A 23,601-nucleotide genomic window follows, 5' to 3' on the forward strand; every position below is an offset into this window, starting at 1 on the left:
ACACGTGATTTTGTTGTGTGTGACGTCACCGCGGCGCCATATTTGTGGTATCCCTGCTGACTGTGAGAATGAAAGAGATTACGCGAGTTGAGATAACAAGCAAATAACTCGCAAAAATGAAGAAGCACAAGAAAAAAGTTAAAATGTCATATCGCGATAAACTCACCAAAGATGCCAGAAACCGTTATTTGGAGAAATTTTCATCCATTCATAACATAGATCAGTACGAACTGACTGCAGTAAGTTGGACTACTGCTGACCCCGCATTGCTACCTAAATCATCATACTTAAATATTGTAAACTATCTTGTTTATGGTATAAACGCATATACTAGTGAACAATTTAAAAACTATAAATATCTCGAAACCCACAACATTTCACTAATGGCTGGGTGCAGGATTTATTTATATTCTGAAGGAAGGACTGCGATAACACAGTAGTAAACGATAATGATGATGATGTCGTGTTAACTGTATATCATAAGTGCCTGATTAAGGATGGTTTAGTGTTGTCATCAGGAAGAATTTTGAACTAATACTACCCCTTTTTTCATGCATTTTTTTCTTTATTGCATTAAGTACATAAACCAATGTATAACACGTTAAACATTGTTCCAATAAACAAGGCATCATCAGAGATGTATGTAGAATTTAATAGTGTATTTTATTATAGTACATTCTGATATAGTATACCTTTTAGAGCCAAAATAATTTGTAAATTGTCCTCCATCTACCTCTGTGCTGTCTGGGTCAATGACATTATGGGTCTTTTTTTTTCTTTTTCAAAAGGCCTTCATAATAATAAAAACAAAGATATGTCGTGCAAGTTAAATATCTGGTTTACAGATTGTGTATATTAGTAATTATCCTGTTAATACTATAAGTGCATATACCCGTGAACTCATAAAATAAATCTACAAATCAGCATGAAAAATTTAATTATATATGCTTTATTGTTCATGCAAGACTGGATAAAGCATAAGTACATTTTTACACTACAATTCTACAAAAGATTCAAACATGCGCTGATTGGATGGTTTCTCTGTGAAAATCTCAAAACAGTCAATATTCTCTGCTACTCTGTATTTAAACAAAGGAGACATATTTCTGTGCAAATCATCTGTCTGCCCATACAGCTGAAGGCTTCAGGTTTGCATATAGAAATGACACATATGAAACAACAGTTTCATTGAATGTTCTGTATACTGTCTCAGGGGAAACATGAGAAGTGTTGTGCAGGCAGATCAAATCTGAGGTACATTAAGGTTCACAGAAGCATTTGAAATTTGTATTTGTTGCGTCTGGAATCAGAGGCACCAAAAAAAAAAAAATTGTAATAACGCCATAAAGGTTCCCAGGTTTGGCAGACCTGTATAGTACATTAACATCATCATCTCCAAAACAAACATCAGACATCCTGTACATATCAAGTCGGTTTACTTCTGCACATGCAGATCACCATCTCCTCCAGCCTCCTGCATCTTCTCAGTGTGAAGATGATCACTTTCTCCAGCCTGATGGACCATAGTGTTAGCTGACTGACTTCGGTAAAGTTGGTTTTATATTCGCACATTCGGACATCCGTATTCAATAGCCTTGTTAATCACACTACATTGGACATTCACAAGTAAATATGCCATTAAACAATACTTGCCTATTTTGATCGACTGTGAAAAATGTTGTAAGTTGACAATATCATGTCGCTGCTTAAAATTCGCAAACGTTAATTTATTGCATATTTATTGGAAAGTCTGAATTTATCAGAAGTCTGAATGTGCGAATATAAAACCAACTTTACCCAAGTAGCTGACTGCATTGTTTTTCCTTACTTAGTGTATGTGTGTGCGCATCTCAATCAGCTCTGAGCTCTCCTGATCAGTGCCCTAACTACTGAACTTGGGGAACTGATTGAGACACAGCCTGTGTTTAATGCTGATGTGGCCTTAATGTAGGGAGGGATGGTGTCCAGTTGGGTCAGTCTCCATAATCTTTAAGCAGGCTGATCTGCAATGAAATCAGAAGGTTTTTAGCTACATAACATAAGACCACAGCTGTAAAAAGTAGTCAGAAAATTAGAATCAGCATATGGATACAGAGCAAAAATGTTGTACCTTAAGTATATAAAATAAAAATGCCTTAGCAAAATTAAGAATAATAAAAAAAAATGTAGACATATTCAAGGGATTCAGTTTAAATTGACTATTGTTTCATAGCACATACAATCCAAAACAATGCGTTGCTATACCGTTTGCTACGTTAGAAAACAGAAATCTCTAACTCACCTTTGTGAAAATGCACGTTAGAGAGCAAGCATACGTGAATGGAAATATCTTGATGAAAGTGATGTTTTGCGTCTCACCGCGGCAACCCATGCGATCCGGTGCCTCTGTTACTGCCTCTACATACTCTCCGTACAAGCCTTTTTTCAAGTAGGAAACCGACTAAATCTAATCTTGTAGTAAAGTTTTTGACATTTTCTATCGTGGGACATATTATTGCAGCTTTTCACACAACAAAAGTGTGCCATTTTTACAATGAAAAGAAGCCAATGAAGAAACAACTCTGCACTGATACAGATATTGTTTGGATTAGGGCTGTCAACTTTAGTCGTTTAGTCGACTAATCGGTCGATGCCGTTTTTTTTTTTTTTTTTACCAATAAAGAAATTTTCATTGATTTACTCCTTGATATTTATTCCTTTTATTAGCAGTTATATATTACTGTATTCTAAATATAATTAGCCTATGTTTTATACCAAACTTTAAATGCTTTAATTTAGGCTATTTTATAACGGCGCCGTAGTTAAGCGCACCACGTGAACACTCGGGAACCGCACCTGTGGCTGGCTGCACTGCTGCTTCGCGCTCAGTAAGGAATATAGGTAGTTCATCCAGTTAGAACGCTACTTGTTTTGGGCTTTAGTCGAAAAAATGTCCAAGAAATGTAAATCTTTTGTTTGGCTGCATTTTACAAAAAAAGACGACAAGACTGTGGAGTGCAAGCTATGCAGCCTAAAGCTAACTTACCATAGCTCAACGACCAATATGACCGATCACCTAAAAGCGGTAAGCGAGATATAAATGTGTCAGACAGCTTTGCTATGTCTAATGTCGAAAAGTTTATATATTTTATTGGTTATGTATAGGCGCATCCACAGGCCATGCCACAGGCGTTTGTTTGTGTTTGTTTTAAAACGCCTAGATCGTTTGGACAAAAGTTAACCCATAGCTTTGAAAGTAAAGAAGAACAGCCTGTATAATCGAGAGCTTTTGTTAGGATTTTTCATTATTTGGCAGTTTTAGCAGTTATATTTTTTGTAGCGTGTGGTGTGGTCAGGTGCGCGATTGTGACGGTCACTAGACCTAGGACAGAACTCCTCACTTTGCAGTTTAAAAAATAACCTAATTTCCAAAGAATTGTATTATTATTATAGTTTTATGTATTATTGATGTTTTTCGTTGTTGTTTTATAAATGCTCTATTATAATTGTTTAATAAATGTTCAATCAAAAAAGACATCGCGTCTGTTTTTTTTTTTTTTTTAGTCGACTGATCGTTGCGCAGGACAGGACTTTGGTCGACTAAGCATTTCTTTGGTTGACTACAGCCCTAGTTTGGATACCTCACAAATGGCGGCGACACCCATAATGCACTTCGGTTTTCACGAGTGTGACGTCTATGGAGTCAAATTAATGCCTTAAAGTTTTGCACAAAAATAAAGTTTTGCAAAACACAAAAAAGAATTGAGCAATAAAAAAATGTTTTGCAAACAAAAATAAAGAATTGCAAAGGAAAAATAAAGTATTGAGCGGAAAAAATAAGTTTTGCAAACAAAAATAATAAATTGCAAAATAAAATAAACTAGTGCAAAAATAAAAATATAATCAATTACAAAAATCAATGACAGCTGTAATCCTATTTTATCTTTGCCACATATTTTTCATGCTCAAACCTACTAAATCATTTGCAACGCTCATTTTATTCTGCGTTTCAGTCAAGCGTGCGCTCACGATACTGGTTTTCTTTTGCGCTGCAGTTTTCTGTGCGGTTCTCTTTATGGCACTGGTTTGACGTGGGGGTGGAGTCAAGAAACGGGGGCACGCCCCCGCGAAATGCATTGGAGGGGAACGTAATCGGCGACAGGTGAAATAATTCCTTGACATGGTGAAAAATAATGAATGGTTTGTTTTTGTTGGTTTGTTTAGCATATGTTGTCGCCGATTATGACCCCCTCCAATGCATTTCTTATAGTAATATGACCCGTTTCGCTCTGTCTCACTGCCTGTATCCACTTTTGTGTCCTTAAACATTCGTTTTTTTGGGGTCGACAGCTTATAAAAACTTATTTCTGGGTTTTTTAGCTTGTTAGCTGTACACCTTGTCACACAACACCTTTTAGGCATTGTTCTGTTTTTTGTAATGTGTCAGAAAAGACAAGAAGGCAGCCTGGAGACGGTTGGATTGTTTTTCCCCCCGTGGGCGTGGTTTTCAGATTATAATAAATGCGCTCTGTCTCTATGCTTGCCTGCGTCTCAATGTGCATACTATCCATCCTAAATAGTATATGACACTAGTACTATTCAATACTATTTAGGGCGGATAGGGTGGGGATAGTATGCACATTGGGATGCAGGACTTGATCTGTTCTGTTCCGATCTGCGTCTCCTGCCGATGACGTGTTTCGCGGAGGCGTGCCCCCGTTTCTTGACTCCACCCCCACGTCAAACCAGTGCCATAAAGAGAACCGCACAGAAAAGTGCAGCGCAAAAGAAAACCAGTATCGTGAGCGCACGCTTGACTGAAACGCAGAATAAAATGAGCGTTGCAAATGATTTAGTAGGTTTGAGCATGAAAAATATGTGGCAAAGATAAAATAGGATTACAGCTGTCATTGATTTTTGTAATTGATTATATTTTTATTTTTGCACTACATTATTTTATTTTGCAATTTATTATTTTTGTTTGCAAAACTTATTTTTTTCTGCTCAATACTTTATTTTTCCTTTGCAATTCTTTATTTTTGTTTGCAAAACATTTTTTTATTGCTCAATTCTTTTTTTTGTTTTGCAAAACTTTATTTTTGTGCAAAACTTTAAGGCATTAATTTGACTCCATAGACGTCACCTGACAAAGACCGATTGAGGTCTTTCCTGGATCGGTTGAAATACATCCCCATAATCAAAGCCCAATGGAGCAGTATCAGACTCATATTCGAACTAGAATTGAGTATGACCACGTCAGGCTACAAAATTGGCTGTTGCTTCTTAACTCTCTTAACCAAAAAGAGTACTTTGGTCAACAGAAAAGGTGTCTGACCATCTTTGCCAGCTAATTTGTGCTTGTTGACCAGCTAAACTGAAACATAATCAACAATAAGTAACAAAGAAAAGAAAAATATCATTTTATATTGTTTTTAACAACTTCATAAGCACAGGTTGTATTGTCTGAACTAATTCAAAGCATTTAAGGAAGTGTTTGACTGGTTGTGTATGTGTTTATTGTCTCTTAATCAATAATGTGTGTGTTTCAGTTCTCTTCCAGTCCCTGATGTCAACTGTCCCAGTTCTCTCTATATGGCCTGGCTGGAAGCGCTGAGCTACGGCATCCACTGCCCCGTCTTGCTCATACGAGGAAACCAAGAGAACGTCATGACTTTCTACTGCCAGTAAAACACTCGCATTACTAAATTGACTCACATTTATTACTGCGTGTGAAGCTGCTGTCAGTTTCAGTGGTGTGTAGATGTTAAACGTGCTGCTGTGAATCAGAGCTTTTGAACTGAAATGAGCTGCTTAATCCTCTTGTACAATGATTGTATTACTGTGGATGTATATATCACATGTCTGTATAATATTATGGATGTCAGGTCAAACAGTCGGCTAGAAAGAATATACTAGAAATACTGTAAAAATACAGTGCAGTTATGCTGGAGGAGGGAAGCAATAACACTTTTTTTTCAGCGTAGAAATTTCATGCAATTTAAACAAGACAAAATTATTATATTATAAAATATGTTTATTTGTTCTTGCTTCATAAAATTACATTTCATAGACCAAAACATAATGAATATTTCAGAAAATGTTACATTTTGACTGAATATAAATACTAGATTATTATGAATTATTATGAAAGTATTTTCTTGATCTGCTTTTCAATGTGAAAAATACAATTTAGCACGATGGATATTGATTGTCTCATTACACCAAGTAGAAAAAAAAAAAATGTTATAAAAGCTGTTCAATCACATGGAAATTTTAAGTATCACAACTTACAGAATATATTATAGCTGAAATAAACATAAACATTGCATGGAGTGTTTGTGTGTTTCTGGGTCTTGGCCTCCTTTCAAAGCTCAAAAATGATAATTAATAATTGAAGTCATAATATTTCTCACTAACATAATTAAAATGACAAAATATTTAAATTACACTTTCACTCTAGCAACTTCAGCCCTTCACCATATAAGACCTTGAGACATGAGTTCACAGTAAAAAGAAAAAATAGAAATAATACATATAATGAGCTCAAAGCAAGATGATAAATCTGCACAAAGAATAAGGCAAAAAAAAAAACACATTTGATATACTGAAGAGTTAATATATTACGCAGGTAAATTTACAGTGGCCTCAAATATATTTAGATTCATACAATGCCAAAGTCATTGGTTCAGTTCTCAGGGAATGCATGAACTCATATAATATATTTAACATGCACACATTTTAAAGTGTGATAAGTATTTGAAGCCACTGTAGCTTATTTTAAATATTTTTTTACAGCAAAATCCATGAACTGGACATTGTCAAGTGAGTCAACACCATGAAAAGGGTCAAAATAGGATGAATAGGGTCAAAAATAATAGATATCACCATATTTCTCCAGTTGATTGATTGATTACATTAAGAATTGCAAAAATTTTTTGTATTATACATTTTCTGAAATGTTATGTTTAAATATGCATATGAGGCAATATGTACTTATATATGCTCTAATTTGCATATATTTCAAGAACATAAATCTGAACAATGGATAAAGCCAGGTTCGAAATTCTTGTTTGATTTTGTTAACATATTACAGTTAAAGGGTTTTATAGAAGGGATTTCATTTTAATCACTCCATAAATCAGAAAATACTCTCAACAGACAGACAAAAATAATTTGCATGTTTGTAGAAATAAAATGTTATTTAAAATGAAATGAATGATATATGAACAAACCCTTCTGTAAAAACCTTTAGAATACAGATAAGAATAAAGCTGTAAATTTTGATATATGTAAGTGCTGCTGAAGTGGAGAAAAAAACTTTTTTTTAAGAAAACAGCTTTAAAAGATATGTATTGTAAATGAAATCTACAGATGTAAATAGACAACATACAATAAAATAAACACTTAAAAGTGTATTTTGGATGTATTTTTTCCCTACCAGTCTGAAATAAGACAACTAGCCAAAAATCTCAAAATTGACCAGTGTATGAGAAAAAATATTGTTTTGCCTTAAAGAGCCAGCATAAGTGAGTAAATCACGTGAGCAGTTTATTGGCAGTAGAAGGTCAAGACGTTCTGCTGGTTTCCTCGTATGAGCAGGACGGGACAGTGTAGACCGCAGCTAAGCGTGTCCAACCAGGCCATATAGAGACAACTGGGACAGTCCGCCTGCGGTACAGGGAGAGACCTGAAACACACAGGTTTATTAATAATTAACAGGTGTGTTTACCCTCCAATTATGATTCTTAACATTTCAGATGTAAATGATTTATAAGGCTCCAATATTATCAGATTGTACTTTCTTTGTGTATGAATCACATATTGACCAGCAGCCAGTAATGGTTAATGGTCCTACAGTCAATACTCACACTAGAACCAGTGCGGCATGCTTCGAATTTCTCCGTATGATCTCGTTCAGACGTACTTTTCTCTCCGACTATCAGAAGAGGATGGAAAAATTGAGCAGCCAAGTGGGATTTATGATTGTAGCATGACATTGAGGTCAAACACACACACACACACACACACCTTGAGTCTCAGGGCGTCCATCTCTTTGTCCGTGATTTTCCACGGACACTCTGTTCTCTGCTGTTGCGCTGTCCTTTCATCCAGCTGTGCCTCATTCAGCCTGAAGGGGGCGACTTTTTCCTCAAAGACCCTTGTACTAATGACAATAAAGAAGTTCTGTTACTGTGATTGGGTGTTAAAATTCACTTTAATCCAATTTCACTCTTATTTCACACAACCCCGTTTGGAGTAAACCTACTTTTTGGGAAGTGATGGCCGTTCGCTGTCTGTCATTACGATGACATCATGAACGTCCAGTCGGAAACGCTGGAGCAAAGTCATCATTCTGAGCAAAATAAGACATTTTTTAAAATAAATTAGTTATTATTGAAGAGAAAAAAAAATACAGGATAGAGTTACTGACAGCTTTTAAATACATTCAATATACAACAGACTTAAGATAGAAAACACTTGTCGCATATAAATTTATGCTTTGAATTTGTGTAGTTTAATGAAATTGTTGACGAATTCCAGTAATGCTGATTCTAATGATTCCAATGATTCTCCTAATTGTGATGTTTCTAATAACAGATGATTCGAAGATTCTAACGAGTCTGAATTTGATGATTTGAGTCTCATATTAATGACTCTGATGCAAGATTCTCTATCAAACTGGTGATGATTCAAATGGTTCAGATGATTCTGATGATTAATGATTCACGAGTCTCACTCTTTGCGGTCGTTTTCCATGGTTTGCTGTTCTCCAATGATGAACACTCTGACTTTGCATCGTCTCCAGCATTTCCTTCTGGTCAACAGGTATGGCACTAACAAAGTCAAACCTGAGACAGAGAGCGAGGATCATATTACCTAATTGTTTAGAGTTAACTGAAGGGTTTTCAAAGCCAAATTATGACAACTGAAGCCTAGTAATGATTACAGTCCGTATCTCACCTCCATCGTCAGAGATCCAGTACACATCGATGGTCTTCTTCCCTTGTTTGTTCTGGAACACAGTTTTGATCTGATCGCTCGCCGTGTTCTTTGTGTTGTCGACGTCTACGAGGGCAGAATCAAAGAAGTGAGATAAGGATTGAAGAACAAAGAGAAGACGCATCGATCGGTTTGAGTTGATTCACCTGAATCGGCGTCTGAATTCTGCTGATCAGACTCGATGGCCTCATCTATCTCAAAGGCCTGATTGACTGTGAGATAAACAGGACAGAATTACTGCAATAATCCACATGTACAAAACCAACACACACACTGATGAACAGGACATACCCTCAGTCTGTAACTCGTCTCGGACGTCCAGTCCATCCATCATGCGCAGAACACACACGCCGTGGTTGGAGTCGAAAGAATCACTGAGACCAAAGAAAAATACTTCATTTCTGCTTCCGGCAGAGTGAATCTCACAAATACATGTCCAGGTCACATTTCAGGTCACAGTATTTTACATAAAGTAAATGAAGCCTTTTTGGGACCATTAACAGAATTATGCACATTTTCCCTCCAAATTGTAAATAAAGATTCTCTTTAGAAAAGGATAATTTTACAGTGTTTTATATTATTATTATTAGATATCAGCATAAATTAAAGTAATAGAACAAAAACTTCCATGGTGTATTAACATTGTACTATATATATATATACATACAGTAAAAATGGTTCCAATAATTTGGATGACTCTCCTGATTCTGATGTTTCTAATAACAAATTTTCACATTTTCCCTCCAAATTGTAATTTTGCTTATTCTCAATGGAGATTATGTTTAGAAAAGCTTATATTACTTTAATTTATGCTGATTTTAATTCAAAACAAAGTAGTATAACAAAAAGTTTGATGGTGTAACAATTTACAATATATTTTTTTTTTCTGTTACAATAAAGAGAATTATATATTCTTTCGCATTTCTGGCCATGCGTTTGTCAATTTTCAATATGCAAGCTGACTTACAATCACTCTTTACTTTTAAAAATTATGCTATGAATTGTAATAGATGTGAAACGTAAATTGTTAACATAAATGTTCACATTTTTCCGCCAAATCGTATTTTCATTCACAGTGGAGATTGTATTTAGAAAAGGCTACTTTACATTGTGTATTTTTAATTAAAATCTGCATAAATTAAAGTAGTATAGTAGTATAACAAAAAATCTATTTTATTTTAATTAAAATAAATAATTTATAATTCTTTTTGCATTACAGTAAAGATTTTTTGCATTGCTTAACACGTGATTAATTGTGATTAACAAATATAGTTTGATATTTCTTTCTGGACAGATCTTAGGGATTGTGAGGTAGTTTTTACTCACTATATAGTGTTGATGTAGTCCTCTATGTCTTGACCGCTGCTCTCCTGCCAGTTCATTTTGAATCCCACCACTAGTATATTCGGTTTCAACTTTCCCAAACCAGAGGCCTTAAGAGGGGAAAAATTATCACATTTTCTACGTTAAAATTAAACACACCATAAACTCACTAGGGGAAAAAAACACCATAAACAGCAAAGACTGGGCTTTATGCATGAAATACAAGCAGTCATTATGTGCAATGAACAAAACCACTTTTACATACAGTAATTGTTTCGCTGTATAATTAATGTAAAAACAGATTTGCACAGTGATCCGTTCTGCTCATGTTTCATGCACAAGGCTCACTGAATCAGAAGCATTGTGGCATTTGTAACCTGTAGAAGGTGCCGGGCTCCGTCTCTCAGACTGGATGCTTTGAAGGACGTGTAGAAGGAACGAACCTTCCTCTGATTGAGCCACTTTATCATGTCATTAGTGTTGCGCTGGGACACAACTGACTTCTCATCCTGAAGAGACAGATCCATAATATTAGTTTTTAGCTTGAATTAACTCATTTTGTTTTTAAATGCCAAAGAAAGAAAAAATAAAGCATTTCTACATGATACAGCTGGTTCTTACCATGAGAATGTCTCCACAAATCATCAAACTGACATTTTTGGTGAAAGAGCCCACAAAGTCCACCAGCGCTGGACGCAGAGTCGGAGGACCTGTCAGAACCAGACACTGAGGCCTGATCAGAAGAATCAAAGGAGTGAATATATGGGTAAACATTACAATAATTTGTCATAATTATGAAATAAAAGTAATGAGACAAAAGGTCATAATTATGACACACTAAGACATAACTATTATAAGTAAAAAAAAAAAAAAAAATGAAATTCAAAATCATGAGGTTATAAAGTTGAATATTTTTAATCTCATAATTGACTTTTTATCTCATAATTATTATTAGTAAGTCATCACTTTGGCTTCTTACCTCATATTTACAACGTTCTATCTCAAAAAATGTCTTTTTTCTCATAATTATGGCTTAGTAAGTCATCATTTTGGCTTCTTATCTCATAATTATGACTTTTTTATCTAAAAAAATGCTTTATCTCATAATTATGAGATTTTACCCATCAACCGGGATGAGAATTTGACTGTTGGTTATCATTATTAAATAGCCTTTAACATGTACTGATGAATCATTCACATTAAAACCAAAAACATGCATTAAGAATGGACTATGCATCTACAGACTCTCATTCACATCCTATTAACACCTCCTCTAGCATCTGACCTGTAGTTTTTGACGTGATCTTCAATTCCTGCCAGAGACACGGAGTAGGACAGAGCCATGTTGTAGGTACTGGCCTGGACAGACGATCCCCAGTTCACCTCTTGAATGACACAAAATATTATCATTGTCAGTAAAAGCACACCGTTTCAATGCAACGTTTACTCTGACGGGTCAACATGGTTCTGCTCACCAGGTTTCTTGTAGGTCACATAGCCGAATAAGAAGATGATTAAACCAAAAGCGATGAGCGCGGCCCACCAGGTGAGCAAGAACATCAGCACAACAGAAATAACGGCCCCGAATAAACCCGTCCAGGGGCTGTAATACCGAAACGATGGCCTCCATCCTGTGGTGAGCAGCAGAAATGTCCAGAAATCGCAGAGGGTGGGAAAAAAAGCATATTAATATTTATATCTGGACTGAACAAACTTTCAAAAGTAATGTAACTCAATGCAACTTTACATGATTATGACATACTCATCAAAATATGTGCAGAGCAGATAATCAGACTGATTTTCATTTGGTATTTTGAACTCACCAGGTGAATTGGTGATCGAAGCGTGAAAACAGCTGAAGTTGATCAGCGCGTAAGAGCAGAGGAAGAAGTTTGAGATCAGAGGAGCAATTACGTTCAGCTCAGCTACCGAGATGAGAGGGAAACATTAAATATTATTTATACAATAAAATATATACCATATTGTGCAGTATTATATGAATGTATATTTGAAACTGGTCACTTATTTAAATACTTTTTGTCTTCACTAATCTGTTTGAAATTATCTTGCAAATTTGAAAATTATGCCAGTTACCCAGAAAATGCATAAACAACAAATGTGCATATAAAACATACGTGTAAGTAGTATTATGTTCAAATAATGCAAGTTGAGATTAATATTATGCAGCTTTATCACATATTTTTGACTCACCAATCAGAATGAAACACATGGCGATGATGTAACACAGCAGATAAGCTCGCAGTGGCTCATTGTTTTTCCCATAACCCTTTCCAAAGAAGCCAATGTATGGGTAGATATTGTCCTTACAGAGACACTGTACCAAGAGGTGATGGAAAAAAGAGTGTTCTTTTCTTTGAATTTTACAGGCCATGTTCACTTTGATGATCTTATGAAGTTACACATTAGCTATTATCTGTGTAAGGTGTGGTATTTCACCTGGAAGACTTTGGGTGCGGAGACAAGGAACGCAAGGGCGGACGACAGAGTGGCTGCGAATATGCCCGCGTAGATCAATGGACCAAAGCCTGAGACTTGGATCAAAACCTGCGGATTTGAACAGAAAACCACATGAATGCAAAATAGTTCCATAGAGTTCATCTGTCAGACCAGTGGAGTGTTGGAAATAGTGATCCAGAACAGTATTGAACATTTTGACCAGCTAATCTCTACTTTAAAGGTGCCCTAGAATTAAATATTGAATTTATATTGGCATAGTTTAATAGTTCATTACATGGAAAAGACATACACTGAGTTTCAAACTCCATTGTTTCCTCCCTCTTATATAAATCTTATTTGTTTAAAAGACCTCCGAAGAACAGGCGAATCTCAACATAATACCGACTGTTACGTAACAGTCGGGGTGTACGCCCCAATATTTAAGGGCAAAGCAGAATCATCAGACTAGGTAAGCAAGCAAGGACAACAGTGAAAAATGGCAGCTGGAGCGATAATAACTGACATGATCCATGATAACATGATATTTTTAGTGATATTTGTAAATTGTCTTTCTAAATGTTTCGTTAGCATGATGCTAATGTACTGTTAAATGTGGTTAAAGTTACCATTGTTTCTTACTGTATTCACGGAGACAAGAACCGTCACTATTTTCATTTTTAAACACTTGCAGCCTGTGTAATTCATAAACACAACTTCATTCTTTATAAATCTCTCCAACAGTGTGTGATGTTAGCTTTAGCCACGCAGCATAGCCTCAAACTCATTCAGAATCAAATGTAATACATCCAAATAAATACTATACTCACATGATCCGATGTATGCAAGCAGCATGCATGACGAACATCTTGTAAAGATCCATTTTGAGGGTTATATTAGCTGTGTAAACTGTGTTTATGCTGTTCAAGGCAAACGCAAGCTCCGGGGGAGGGGGAGCACGAGAATTAAAGGGGCCGCAACCTATATATCGGTGCATAGTTAATGATGCCCCAAAATAGGCAGTTAAAAAAATGAATTAAAAAAAAATCTATGGGGTATTTTGAGCTGAAACTTCACAGACACATTCAGGGGACACCTTAGACTTATATTACATCTTTTAAAAAGAAGTTCTAGGGCACCTTTAAGGAAATTAATTCATTATTGTCAAGGCAAACCATAACCAAAATTGTCCCCTCAGATTTTGAGGGAAGTGAAATGCAAATGAATGAATGAATGAATGAATCAATCAATGGAAGAGTCTAGTAATCTAGTAACTGAATTAATAAACACAATAAATAAATAAATAAATAAATAAATACAAACATAAATTATTACTAGCTACAGTAACCTAATAAATTAATTAAAATAAATAAATGAATGATAATTAACTCTTGTAACCAAAGTAATAAATAAATACATTAAAATAAATACAAATAAATTATTATTAACTCCAGTAACCTAAATAATAAATGAATTAAAATAAATAATAATTAACTCTAGTAACCAAAGTAATTCAAAAATACATTAATAAATATAAATAATGAATAATGATAAATAATAAATAAATAAAACGATAATTAACTCTGTTAACCCAAGTAATAAATAAATAAATAAACGATAATTTACTCTAGTAATGAAAGTAATAAATAAATACATTTAAATAAAAAATAAATGCTAATTAACTCTAGTAACCTAACTTATAAATAAATGTAAATAAATAAATACATTTAAATAAACAAATACGTGATAATTAACTCTAGTAGCCTAAGTAATAAATACATGTATTTAAATAAATAAATGAACATTTACTCAAGTAATTAAAGTAAAATAAATACATTTGAATATATACATAAATAAATGATAATTAACTCTAGTAAGCCGAGTAATAAATAAATAAATGCATTTAAATAAATAAATAAATAAATAAGCATAATAAATAAATTCTGTCACTCCAAACTCTTTTTCCTGTTCTGTCCTGCTCCATACTATAGATATTCCTGGTGATCACTGGCTGTCCAGTTGAGTGCCATTTTGATTTATTTATATTAGATCAGGGTTCTCCAAACTCAGTCCTGGAGGGCCACTGTCCTGCAGAGTTTAGCTTCAATTTGCCTCAACACACCTGGCTGGAAGTTTCTAGTATGCCTAGTTTGAACTTGACTAGCTGGTTCAGGTGTGTTTAATTTGGGTTGGAGCTAAACTCTGCAGTACAGAGGACCTACAGGACCTAGATTGGAGACCCCTGTATTAGATCAACTAAAACCAATAGTACAACCCATTTTACATTCATACACCATCATAAATTTGTTAGAAGTGAAGCTGGTCACCTGGAAGTTGTTGGAGAGGCCGAAGGTACAGGAGCCGCTCTGCTCGCACTCAGTGAAGTTCCAGCCCAGGCTGCAGCTCAAACTGTCACACGCCTCAGTGAAGTTCAGCGGCAAACTGTCGTTCATGTTTCCGGAGGCGTCGCGCAGAACGCACGCTCCTGTGGGACAAACACAGACATCTGAACTTCTGCTCTAGAATAAAAACAGAAATTCTCATGCTGCCATTATTATCACTGCAAGCATATATGTCAATAAAAGCCTAAATTCAATCGGTTCATCATATGAAGCGATTGAGTCTCTTCAGATTTGGACTAAACCGCTCAATTCATATGGATTAGGTTTACAATCTCTTTATGAACTTTTTGAAGCATCAAAGTAAGATGAACGAAAGTCTTATGGGTTTGGACAGAATTTTCAATTTTGGGTGAACTAACTGTTTAAGGCCCATTCACACCAAGAACGATAACTGTTCTATTCTATTGCCCTACAATCCTTCACACTCTTTAAGATCACAAAACTCTGGACTTCTGGTTGTACCTAGGTTATCTAAGTCCACTAAAGGAGGGAGAGCGTTTTTTACATTTGACCCTGGAATAGCCTTCCTGATAATGTTCGGGGGTCAGACTCGCTCACCCAGTTTAAATCTAGATTAAAGACACATCTCTTTAGCCAAGCATTCACATAATGCATCTCGCACCAGATCAATTGCACATGACTATCTTTGCTTAATGTTATGAACAGCAGCTACGCTGATCATTCTCCATGGGCGTGCTGGTCTGAAAACAAGGTGTGTTCAGGCAAATTGTTGGCGCAATGCTATTTGTGCCATGCGCTCTGGACAATAAACTTAGATCATTAAAATAGGGCCCTTAAACTGTATTAATCAGAAATAAATTGACTTATTGAACATTGGTTCTGATACTCATTGCCTCTATTGGCATGTGAATTTAGTAAAATTATGTAATGAACTCAGTAAAAATTATGTTGAACGCTTGATTAAATACTCACCCACAGTCGAAGATATGGCTAAATAACTAATGGTTGTGCAGAATATAGCCATCAGTGTCCCTCTAGGGATGGCAATCTCAGGCTCCTGAAACATTCACCAACACATTATTTGATTAATACCATATTTTGTGACAAAACATAATGTTTATTTATTCATTTATGTATTTATGCTCCATGTGTAAAGATCTCGAAGTGTTGTAGCGTCACTTTGGCTTTGACATCTTTGCAGATTTCTTTACCTTCAGGTCGCCTGAGATGTTTGCTCCGGCAAGGATCCCAATGGCAGATGGGAAGAAGATGGCAAACATCCGGAAGAAGTTGCCGTCAGGCCCTCTCCAGTCTGGAAGGAGGTTCTCCAAGAAGATCTCACCTGGCGAAAACAATATTGATATCAAAATAATTTAGTTGCATTTTGCAAGATAATTTGTGGAGCGAGTTTAAGAAAACGTTCAGCACAAATGAAGCATCTGTCATTATTAATTCATTCTCATGTTGCTTCAAACCTGTTAATGGATAATTTACCAAAATGTAATGTTTTTCATGGAACATTTTTTATACTGACCAAAAAGAGCCCATAAAATTAGTTCAAAATTAGTCTTCTTTAGTCATACGATAGCTTTGAGTGAGGAAAAAGACCAAAATTTGAATCACAAATTCAGTCACAACTTTGTACTTTAGTGTTTCAAAAATTTTCAAGCAACTATTAGCCTACATAATAAAGCTTTAAAGCTATGTGTATGGTATTAAGAGCTCTTCTTGTTTTATAGAAGTTAATCATTTATAAATCAATCAAACATGTAGGAAGTGACCAAAATTCCTATTTGGATCTTGACAGTTATTTTTGGGATGCTGCACAAGCAAACAGACACACGAGCGTTTGACACTCACTGCGGTAACTGAAGAAACCAATCGACTGTTTCTGGGGAGTTGCTGGAATCACAGTGCCAACAAAGTAGTTGACGAAGGACACCATGAGAACCAAGAAGAACAGGATCTGAGTCTGTGAGAGAATAAAGGAAAAATGCTAGATTATGAGCTGATGGTTTGCGAGAAGACGCCAGTTTCATAACAAGGGCTTTGTGAGCCTCTAGAGGAGAGCGAGGGAACTGCAGGTTCAAGAGATTGGGATAGAGCTGCTCAATATCAAAATAAATTGAATAAAAATGTTCAAAGAATTAGTGCAAAAAGTGTTAATTAATTAAGAAAAAAAAAAATAAAAATATTCCACAAGTGATCATACAAACATTTTAAAGGTTAAAAGGTTAGCTTTACTTAGGCTTTATCTCAGACAAATGAAGTAGATCAAATGATTTTAGTTGGAAAAAAAGGACGGGAACCCATGAACTCAGTAAAGGGACATTCAATAGTAATAGTACTAATAAACTGAATGACTTTTAAATACACAACAACTTACTTAATGAAGAACCATGACATGGTTTTCTGAGTGTAGAAATCTTACCTGTTTCATACCATCATTTATGTGTTACTGACAGATATGCACTATATTTAGTTTATTAGTTTATGTTAAAACTGTGTACTCCAAATGGATGTAATTTTATATCCAATTCAGATACATACATCTTTATATATATATATATATATATATATATATATATATATATATATATATATATATATATATATATATATATATATATATATATATATATATATATATATAAGCAGAAGAAGATTTTCCCTCACTGAACTGAACTGACTTGTATTGTAAAATGCATGTTTATTTTGAGGAATGCACCTTTGACTCCCACTCCATCCCAGCCAATGAGATGAGAAGCAGCATGGTGACTGTGATGGATCCTATAATTCGGACATCATTGATTGAATCCACCATTTGGGAGTCATACTCCTGTTGCATCATAAACAAACATCATATCACAATCGGCATAAACACAACATAATGTCATGCAACAAAATGACTGTGTTCATGTCTTACAATGAGAAGATCTCTGACTGTCTCAGAGAATCCCACCGTGTTGAGCGCGCAAGCGAGAGCGTTGGCGAATGAAAACACCACGCCGATGGGACCTCCCAACTCAGGACCCAGTGTTCGGGAGATCATGAAGTACGCGCCACCTGCCGGGTGGAGGAGAGACATATGGAGAGCCATTATTGCTATGTGAAGTCTTTTGAGTGGTTTCTAGTGGGCTGCTATGTGTTTGTTAGGGCATTCTGGGTGGTTGCCCACTGGCCAAAGAAGTACCCAGATAACACAAGACGTGCCAGTTACGTCATTTATTGGTACTTTTTGGTCATTTCATGACTTGCTAATTGACAGTGTAACTACAATGTTGCATGCTTGTAATTTCGTTACCATCAAATTGCCATCTTGTCAGTACGATCTACAAGAACAAGAACCAAGAACATTCCAATCGAATTCCAATTCCAATTGAATCATGATTCAGATCGCGTGTCAAACTGCCAACGGCTGAAATCACGTGACTTTGGCGCTCCGAACAGCAGATTCGATACATTGATTCATTTGTGCTCCGATGCTTCCTGAAGCAAGATTTTGAAATCGGCCATCACTAAATAAGTCGTTATTTTGTTATTTTTTGGCGCTCCAAAAATATTCTCGTCGCTTTATAATATTAATATTGAACCACTGTACTCCCATGAACTGATTTAAATATGTTTTTAGTACCTTTATAGATCTTGAGAGAGGAAGTGTCATTGCTCCCTATAGAGGCCTCACGGAGTCATCGAATTTTAACTAAAATATCTTAATTTGTGTTCCGAAGATTAACAAAGGTCTTACGGATATGGAACGGCATGAGGGTAAGTAATAAATGACAGAATTTTCATTTTTGGGTGAACTAACCCTTTAAAGGAACACTCCACTTTTTTTGAAAATAGGCTCATTTTCGAACTCCCCTAGAGTTAAACAGTTGAAATTTACCGTTTTCGAATCCATTCAGCCGATCTCCGGTTCTGGCGGTACCACTTTTAGCATAGCTTAGCATAGTTCATTGAATCTGATTAGACCGTTAGCATCGCGCTTAAAAATGACCAAAGAGTTTTGATATTTTGTCCTATTTAAAACTTGACTCTTCTGTAGTTAAATCGTGTACTAAGACCAACGGAAAATAAAAAGTTGTGATTTTCTAGGCTGATATGGCTAGGAACTATACTCTCATTCCGGCGTAATAATCAAGGAACTTTGCTGCCGTATCATGGCTGCAGCAGGCGCAATGATATTACTGTTTAAAATATTAATATTAAGATATTACTGATAAAACTGTTTAACTCTAGTGGAGTTGGAAAATGAGCCTATTTTCAAAAAAAAGTGGAGTGTTCCTTTAAGCATCAGCATCAAATATAAAATCAGTACAATTTTATCGGTTTGATGTCATGCTCTTGTCAAGTGACTTACCAGAAGAGACTCTCCCATTGGTGGAAATGGCAGATACAGACAGCGCCGTTATGGAGGTCACAAGGACTGACATCAGTATAATTAGCCATGTAAGAACTAAAGTAGAGGAAATAAAAAACGAATAGGACACAATGTCTCTACAGAGCTCCAGTTCAGAGAATAGACAAAACAAATCAAAGATAAGTGGCCATCAGAGATTACACACACACACAGTTCTGGGAAGTGCTTCTATAAACGTTTTTCATTGAGAATTTCTTGAGCAACATTATCTTTACTAAAGTAAATAGCCTGTCTGGCCTGTGGTTCATTAAAGGAAGTTGTTTTATTGTATTGCACAGAAAGTTTATCTTGGACTGTCTGAGTAACCAAAAAGTAACCCCTTTATGGAATTATTTTACATATTAATAAAAAAAGGCTCACGGATTCCTGCTTGAGATGTTATCCAGGACAATCGCAGGAACAGAATGACTCCCCAGATGTTCAACATACAGCGAATCTGAAATACAGTAACAGAGCATGTATTCACATGGGCACGTGACCTTTTGCAAGCATGAGTGTCTACTTTTCACTGGTTCTCACCATAACCCCAGTCACCCATCCAAAGCGCACTGGTTGGAAGGTCTTTTCTCCTGGGCCATTTTCCTCAGACTCTTTTCCACACTCTTGAAGTGCTGAAACGCTTCCCGTACTAGAGCCACATGTGTTACTACCAGATTCTCCATCCTAAACCATAAATACACACACATTTAAACTGCAAAATTTAAATAGGCTTACATACAGAATCAAGCTTATGTTACAGCAGATGATCTTTCAGTACTTCAGGCTACAGTTTCAGGACAGCATTTATAGGACTTTTTTTTTTTTTTCGTACTTTATATACAATGTTTTCACTATTCAATTTAATTTAGTGTTTTACTTTTTAAATTATATTAAGACTTAATTTTTATATTGTCCTAACCAACTCCTAAGGCTAAACATAACCGCTGACCACCCTCTTGACATTTCTTTAAAAAAAAGTTGTTTAATTCTATTAGCCTCTGTATTCTGGTTATAAATTCAATTTTTTGGGAAATTTGAAATTATCTATATTTTTCTATATCTATATTTTTTCTATAATTTTTTTTTCAACCTGGAAGTAATTGTAAGGAGCTCTGCACGTTTTACTTTAACATTGTTGCCGCTGATTGTTTTTCATTTTTAACCGGTAGCAATTGGGCGAATTTTGTTGTGAAAACCTGGTCAGCATGTTTTACTGATAGTTATCTCATTAAATAAATAGTGTGCACGATATAATAATTCGTCCCCTAGGTATAGGCAACTAAATTTGATCCATATTGTAATAATTAATTCCCTTGTTTTAGTCAAAACGAGGGAACGAATTTGTTCAAGGAGGCCACGATTTACTAAAACGAGGAAACAAATTAAATAGTAAACGAACTCTCAATTCGATTTTACTAAAACGAGATAAGAATTCTTCCTTTGTGGCCATGATAGCTATGGCCTAGGGCCTATATTTTTGTCTGCATAAAAGATGTTTACATTAATCTGTAAAACTTGTTTATTAATTACCTACAATAATGCCTTAAACTATATAAAATAACAATTTGTAATATTAAGCAGCACAATTAACTGTTTTGCACAGCTAAAATAACGAGAAGCCTCGTACATTTAAGTTTAAAATGACGGGACATGTTAAAAATAAGGTGAAAAAATAAAAAGTCACAAATGTAATAATTTCCGTATCGTGTTTGCGCTCGTTTTCGTTTCTTTCTTTCTTTCTTTCTTTCTTTCTTTCTTTCTTTCTTTCTTTCTTTCTTTCTTTCTTTCTTTCTTTCTTTCTTTCTTTCTTTTTGTAATGCGGTCTCATCGGATAGAGTCGATCTGGTTAGATGGCGCTGTCACATAAAACAAGGGTCTAACAAATGCGGTCCTGAAACTGCAGCCTCTGGTACTCTGTTGTTCCAACAAACGACCCACATCATAAACCTTTCGCAGAGTCTCCAGTGATGGTCTGCTGCGCCTGATGCGGCCCGTGGCAGTAGCGTTGGCATAAAACTCTAGATGCGGCATTGCATCCATGGTACTGTATATGGAAGGACGCCTATTGTCCTGCCTTGAGTTCAGAACTTCTGACGTCCTTCGTGTTGGTGTTTCCATGGTGATGGCCGTCTCACTGCCACTGCTGTAAGAGGAGTAATGCGGCAGAACCTCTTCACTGGCCGAAAAGCGACCTGGGGGCAAGTTGTCTGCGCCCGCCAGCCTGCGTTTGGAGAAGTGGTGACCCATTTGCGCACCCTGAAGCTCCTGAAATGCTTTGTCTGTCAAGGAAATATTGCATTTAAGAATATGTTTAGACCCCGATGTTTTAATGTAAAGACCTATTTAAGACCTTTAAAAAAAAAAAAAAAAAGGTTAATAACTAAATATCCTACCCTTTTTTAGATCATGCACTACTTCTAATCTATTTCTACTTCTTCAATCAAACATGTGACATGGACTCATTGCGCGGACAGATTTTTGCTTTGGGCAAACCAGAAGCTTTAAGGGGAAGAAAATATTTTCCAAAATATTCAAGAACTTACTTTATGTAATAGTTGACAGCTGATCTCCTCTTCTTTTTAAACTTTATTCCTGAATGAACGGAGAGAGAAAAAAAAATGAACAGAGCACAACACCACCAACAAAATTATTCTAAAGAGCTTTCATCCTATTTTGAGCAGCTATACAGTACTTTCTTCTGTTATCATCACGGGTTTCTTAATTTATAGCAAAAGTTACACCTCCTCTTATCCCACGTGGACGCGCGCTAGTTCTGAGACGCGTTTCTGCGTAATTGATGACATAAAAGATGTCAAGCGCGCTCTGTTTCCTCTTTGGATTGTCCTGATAACGGTATCTGTGTCTACTGGCTATGATCAATCATTAACCCAAACAATAACATCTAATATGAGACTCTAATATGAGACACGGAAGGCGACAATAAATGCGATGGGTGGTAAAAAGGGCTTAAAAAATAGTCGGACTTCTTATTTTATGATATGATTGAACGTTTGTTATTCTGGTTACATTGTACTGAGATTAAAACGTTTGCATTGGAAGTAATTTATATACACTTTAGCCTAAATTTACACATAGCTACTTATTGATTAAAAACGTTTGTACATTGTACTGAGATTAAAACGTTTGCATTGGAAGTAATTTATATACACTTTATACACAAGTGGTCCTTAATTTTCGAAATGTACACTAACTGACACATAAGTAGCAGTATGCTTTGTCACCGCATTTATGATCTTTTTGCAGAAACTCCTTTTACAAACGTTCTGTAGACTTTATTGCCTCGAGGTCTCAAGTTCACTTGAGTTAAAAATTTAGTGATCTTAAATAGGAAATATGGTATTTAAAGCAGCTTTATAGAGTGGAAAATGCCATGATTTGTCCACACACACGTTTGTATAAAAAGTTTATCTTAAACACTTTGTTGGCTAAGTGCTTGTTACTGACTGACTGAGGTAATCATGGGTTTATCTGGCAGAACTTTCCATTAAAAAGAGGGCGTTCGACTCATCTGTAGGACTGTAAAACGGCTTAAAGTTGCCAAAACTGTTCAGATAATTCCTGGAATTAAAAACAGCACTGAATATATGGTCCAGGATTAATGTTTTGCAGAGATTTCATGAGAGAACTTCATTAAACCCGCCATATAAAAAGCTTTATTATTACTTACCTTAAAAGAATATTCGTAGCTATAAGAAACCAATGACAGGATTTCAATAATAGTTGACAACGCAGGGAAAATGGAGAGGTTAGCATCTTCTATTCTTTTGTATTACAAAACACAGTGTGTGATTTCATGACAGCATTTACAAAGCAAAACTCCCCCACACCTTCAGCAGTCATACATCCCTATACACTGATCAGGCATACCATTATGACCGCCTTCCTAATATTGTGTTGGTCCCCATTTTGCTGCCAAAACAGCCCTGACCCATCGAGGCATGCACTCCACTCGATCCCTGAAGGCAGTGGCGCAAAAAGTGGGTATGCGCTATATGCGGCGCATAGGGGCGCCGCACCATGGGGGCGCCAAAGCGATGGTTATTTTATTTTTTATTTTTT

At 35.8% G+C, this 23,601-nt stretch overlaps 2 protein-coding genes across 3 annotated transcripts in view; one reads left to right on the forward strand and one right to left on the reverse strand.

The window, feature by feature from the left end:
- The window catches only part of LOC137029946 (solute carrier family 12 member 3-like), a 25,887-nt gene extending 19,580 nt beyond the window's left edge, over positions 1-6,307 (forward strand). For both annotated transcript variants that reach the window (XM_067399781.1, XM_067399782.1), the window contains one exon: positions 5,529-6,307. In XM_067399781.1, coding sequence (XP_067255882.1) covers positions 5,529-5,667 — 139 coding nt within the window. In that variant the 3' untranslated portion in view covers positions 5,668-6,307. The remainder of the gene's footprint in view (positions 1-5,528) is intronic.
- Positions 6,277-22,223, reverse strand: slc12a10.1 (solute carrier family 12 member 10, tandem duplicate 1). The gene is made up of 27 exons (XM_067399779.1): positions 22,065-22,223; positions 21,460-21,800; positions 20,062-20,205; positions 19,903-19,978; positions 19,483-19,578; positions 18,046-18,185; positions 17,848-17,958; positions 16,980-17,091; positions 16,331-16,461; positions 16,092-16,176; positions 15,084-15,241; positions 12,760-12,867; positions 12,514-12,637; positions 12,126-12,227; positions 11,778-11,933; positions 11,588-11,687; positions 10,924-11,035; positions 10,680-10,811; positions 10,306-10,412; positions 9,271-9,353; positions 9,126-9,191; positions 8,941-9,045; positions 8,717-8,828; positions 8,246-8,332; positions 8,008-8,143; positions 7,848-7,915; positions 6,277-7,666 (listed from the first exon to the last, which is right to left on the reverse strand). The coding sequence occupies exons 2-27, from the start codon at positions 21,766-21,768 to the stop codon at positions 7,528-7,530; spliced, it is 3,099 nt and encodes a 1,032-aa protein (XP_067255880.1). The 5' UTR covers positions 21,769-21,800; positions 22,065-22,223; the 3' UTR covers positions 6,277-7,527.
- Positions 22,224-23,601: the final 1,378 nt, after the last annotated feature.

The sequence above is a fragment of the Chanodichthys erythropterus genome, chromosome 11 (genome assembly GCF_024489055.1).
Source record: "Chanodichthys erythropterus isolate Z2021 chromosome 11, ASM2448905v1, whole genome shotgun sequence".
Classification (NCBI taxonomy): Eukaryota; Metazoa; Chordata; class Actinopteri; order Cypriniformes; family Xenocyprididae; genus Chanodichthys; species Chanodichthys erythropterus.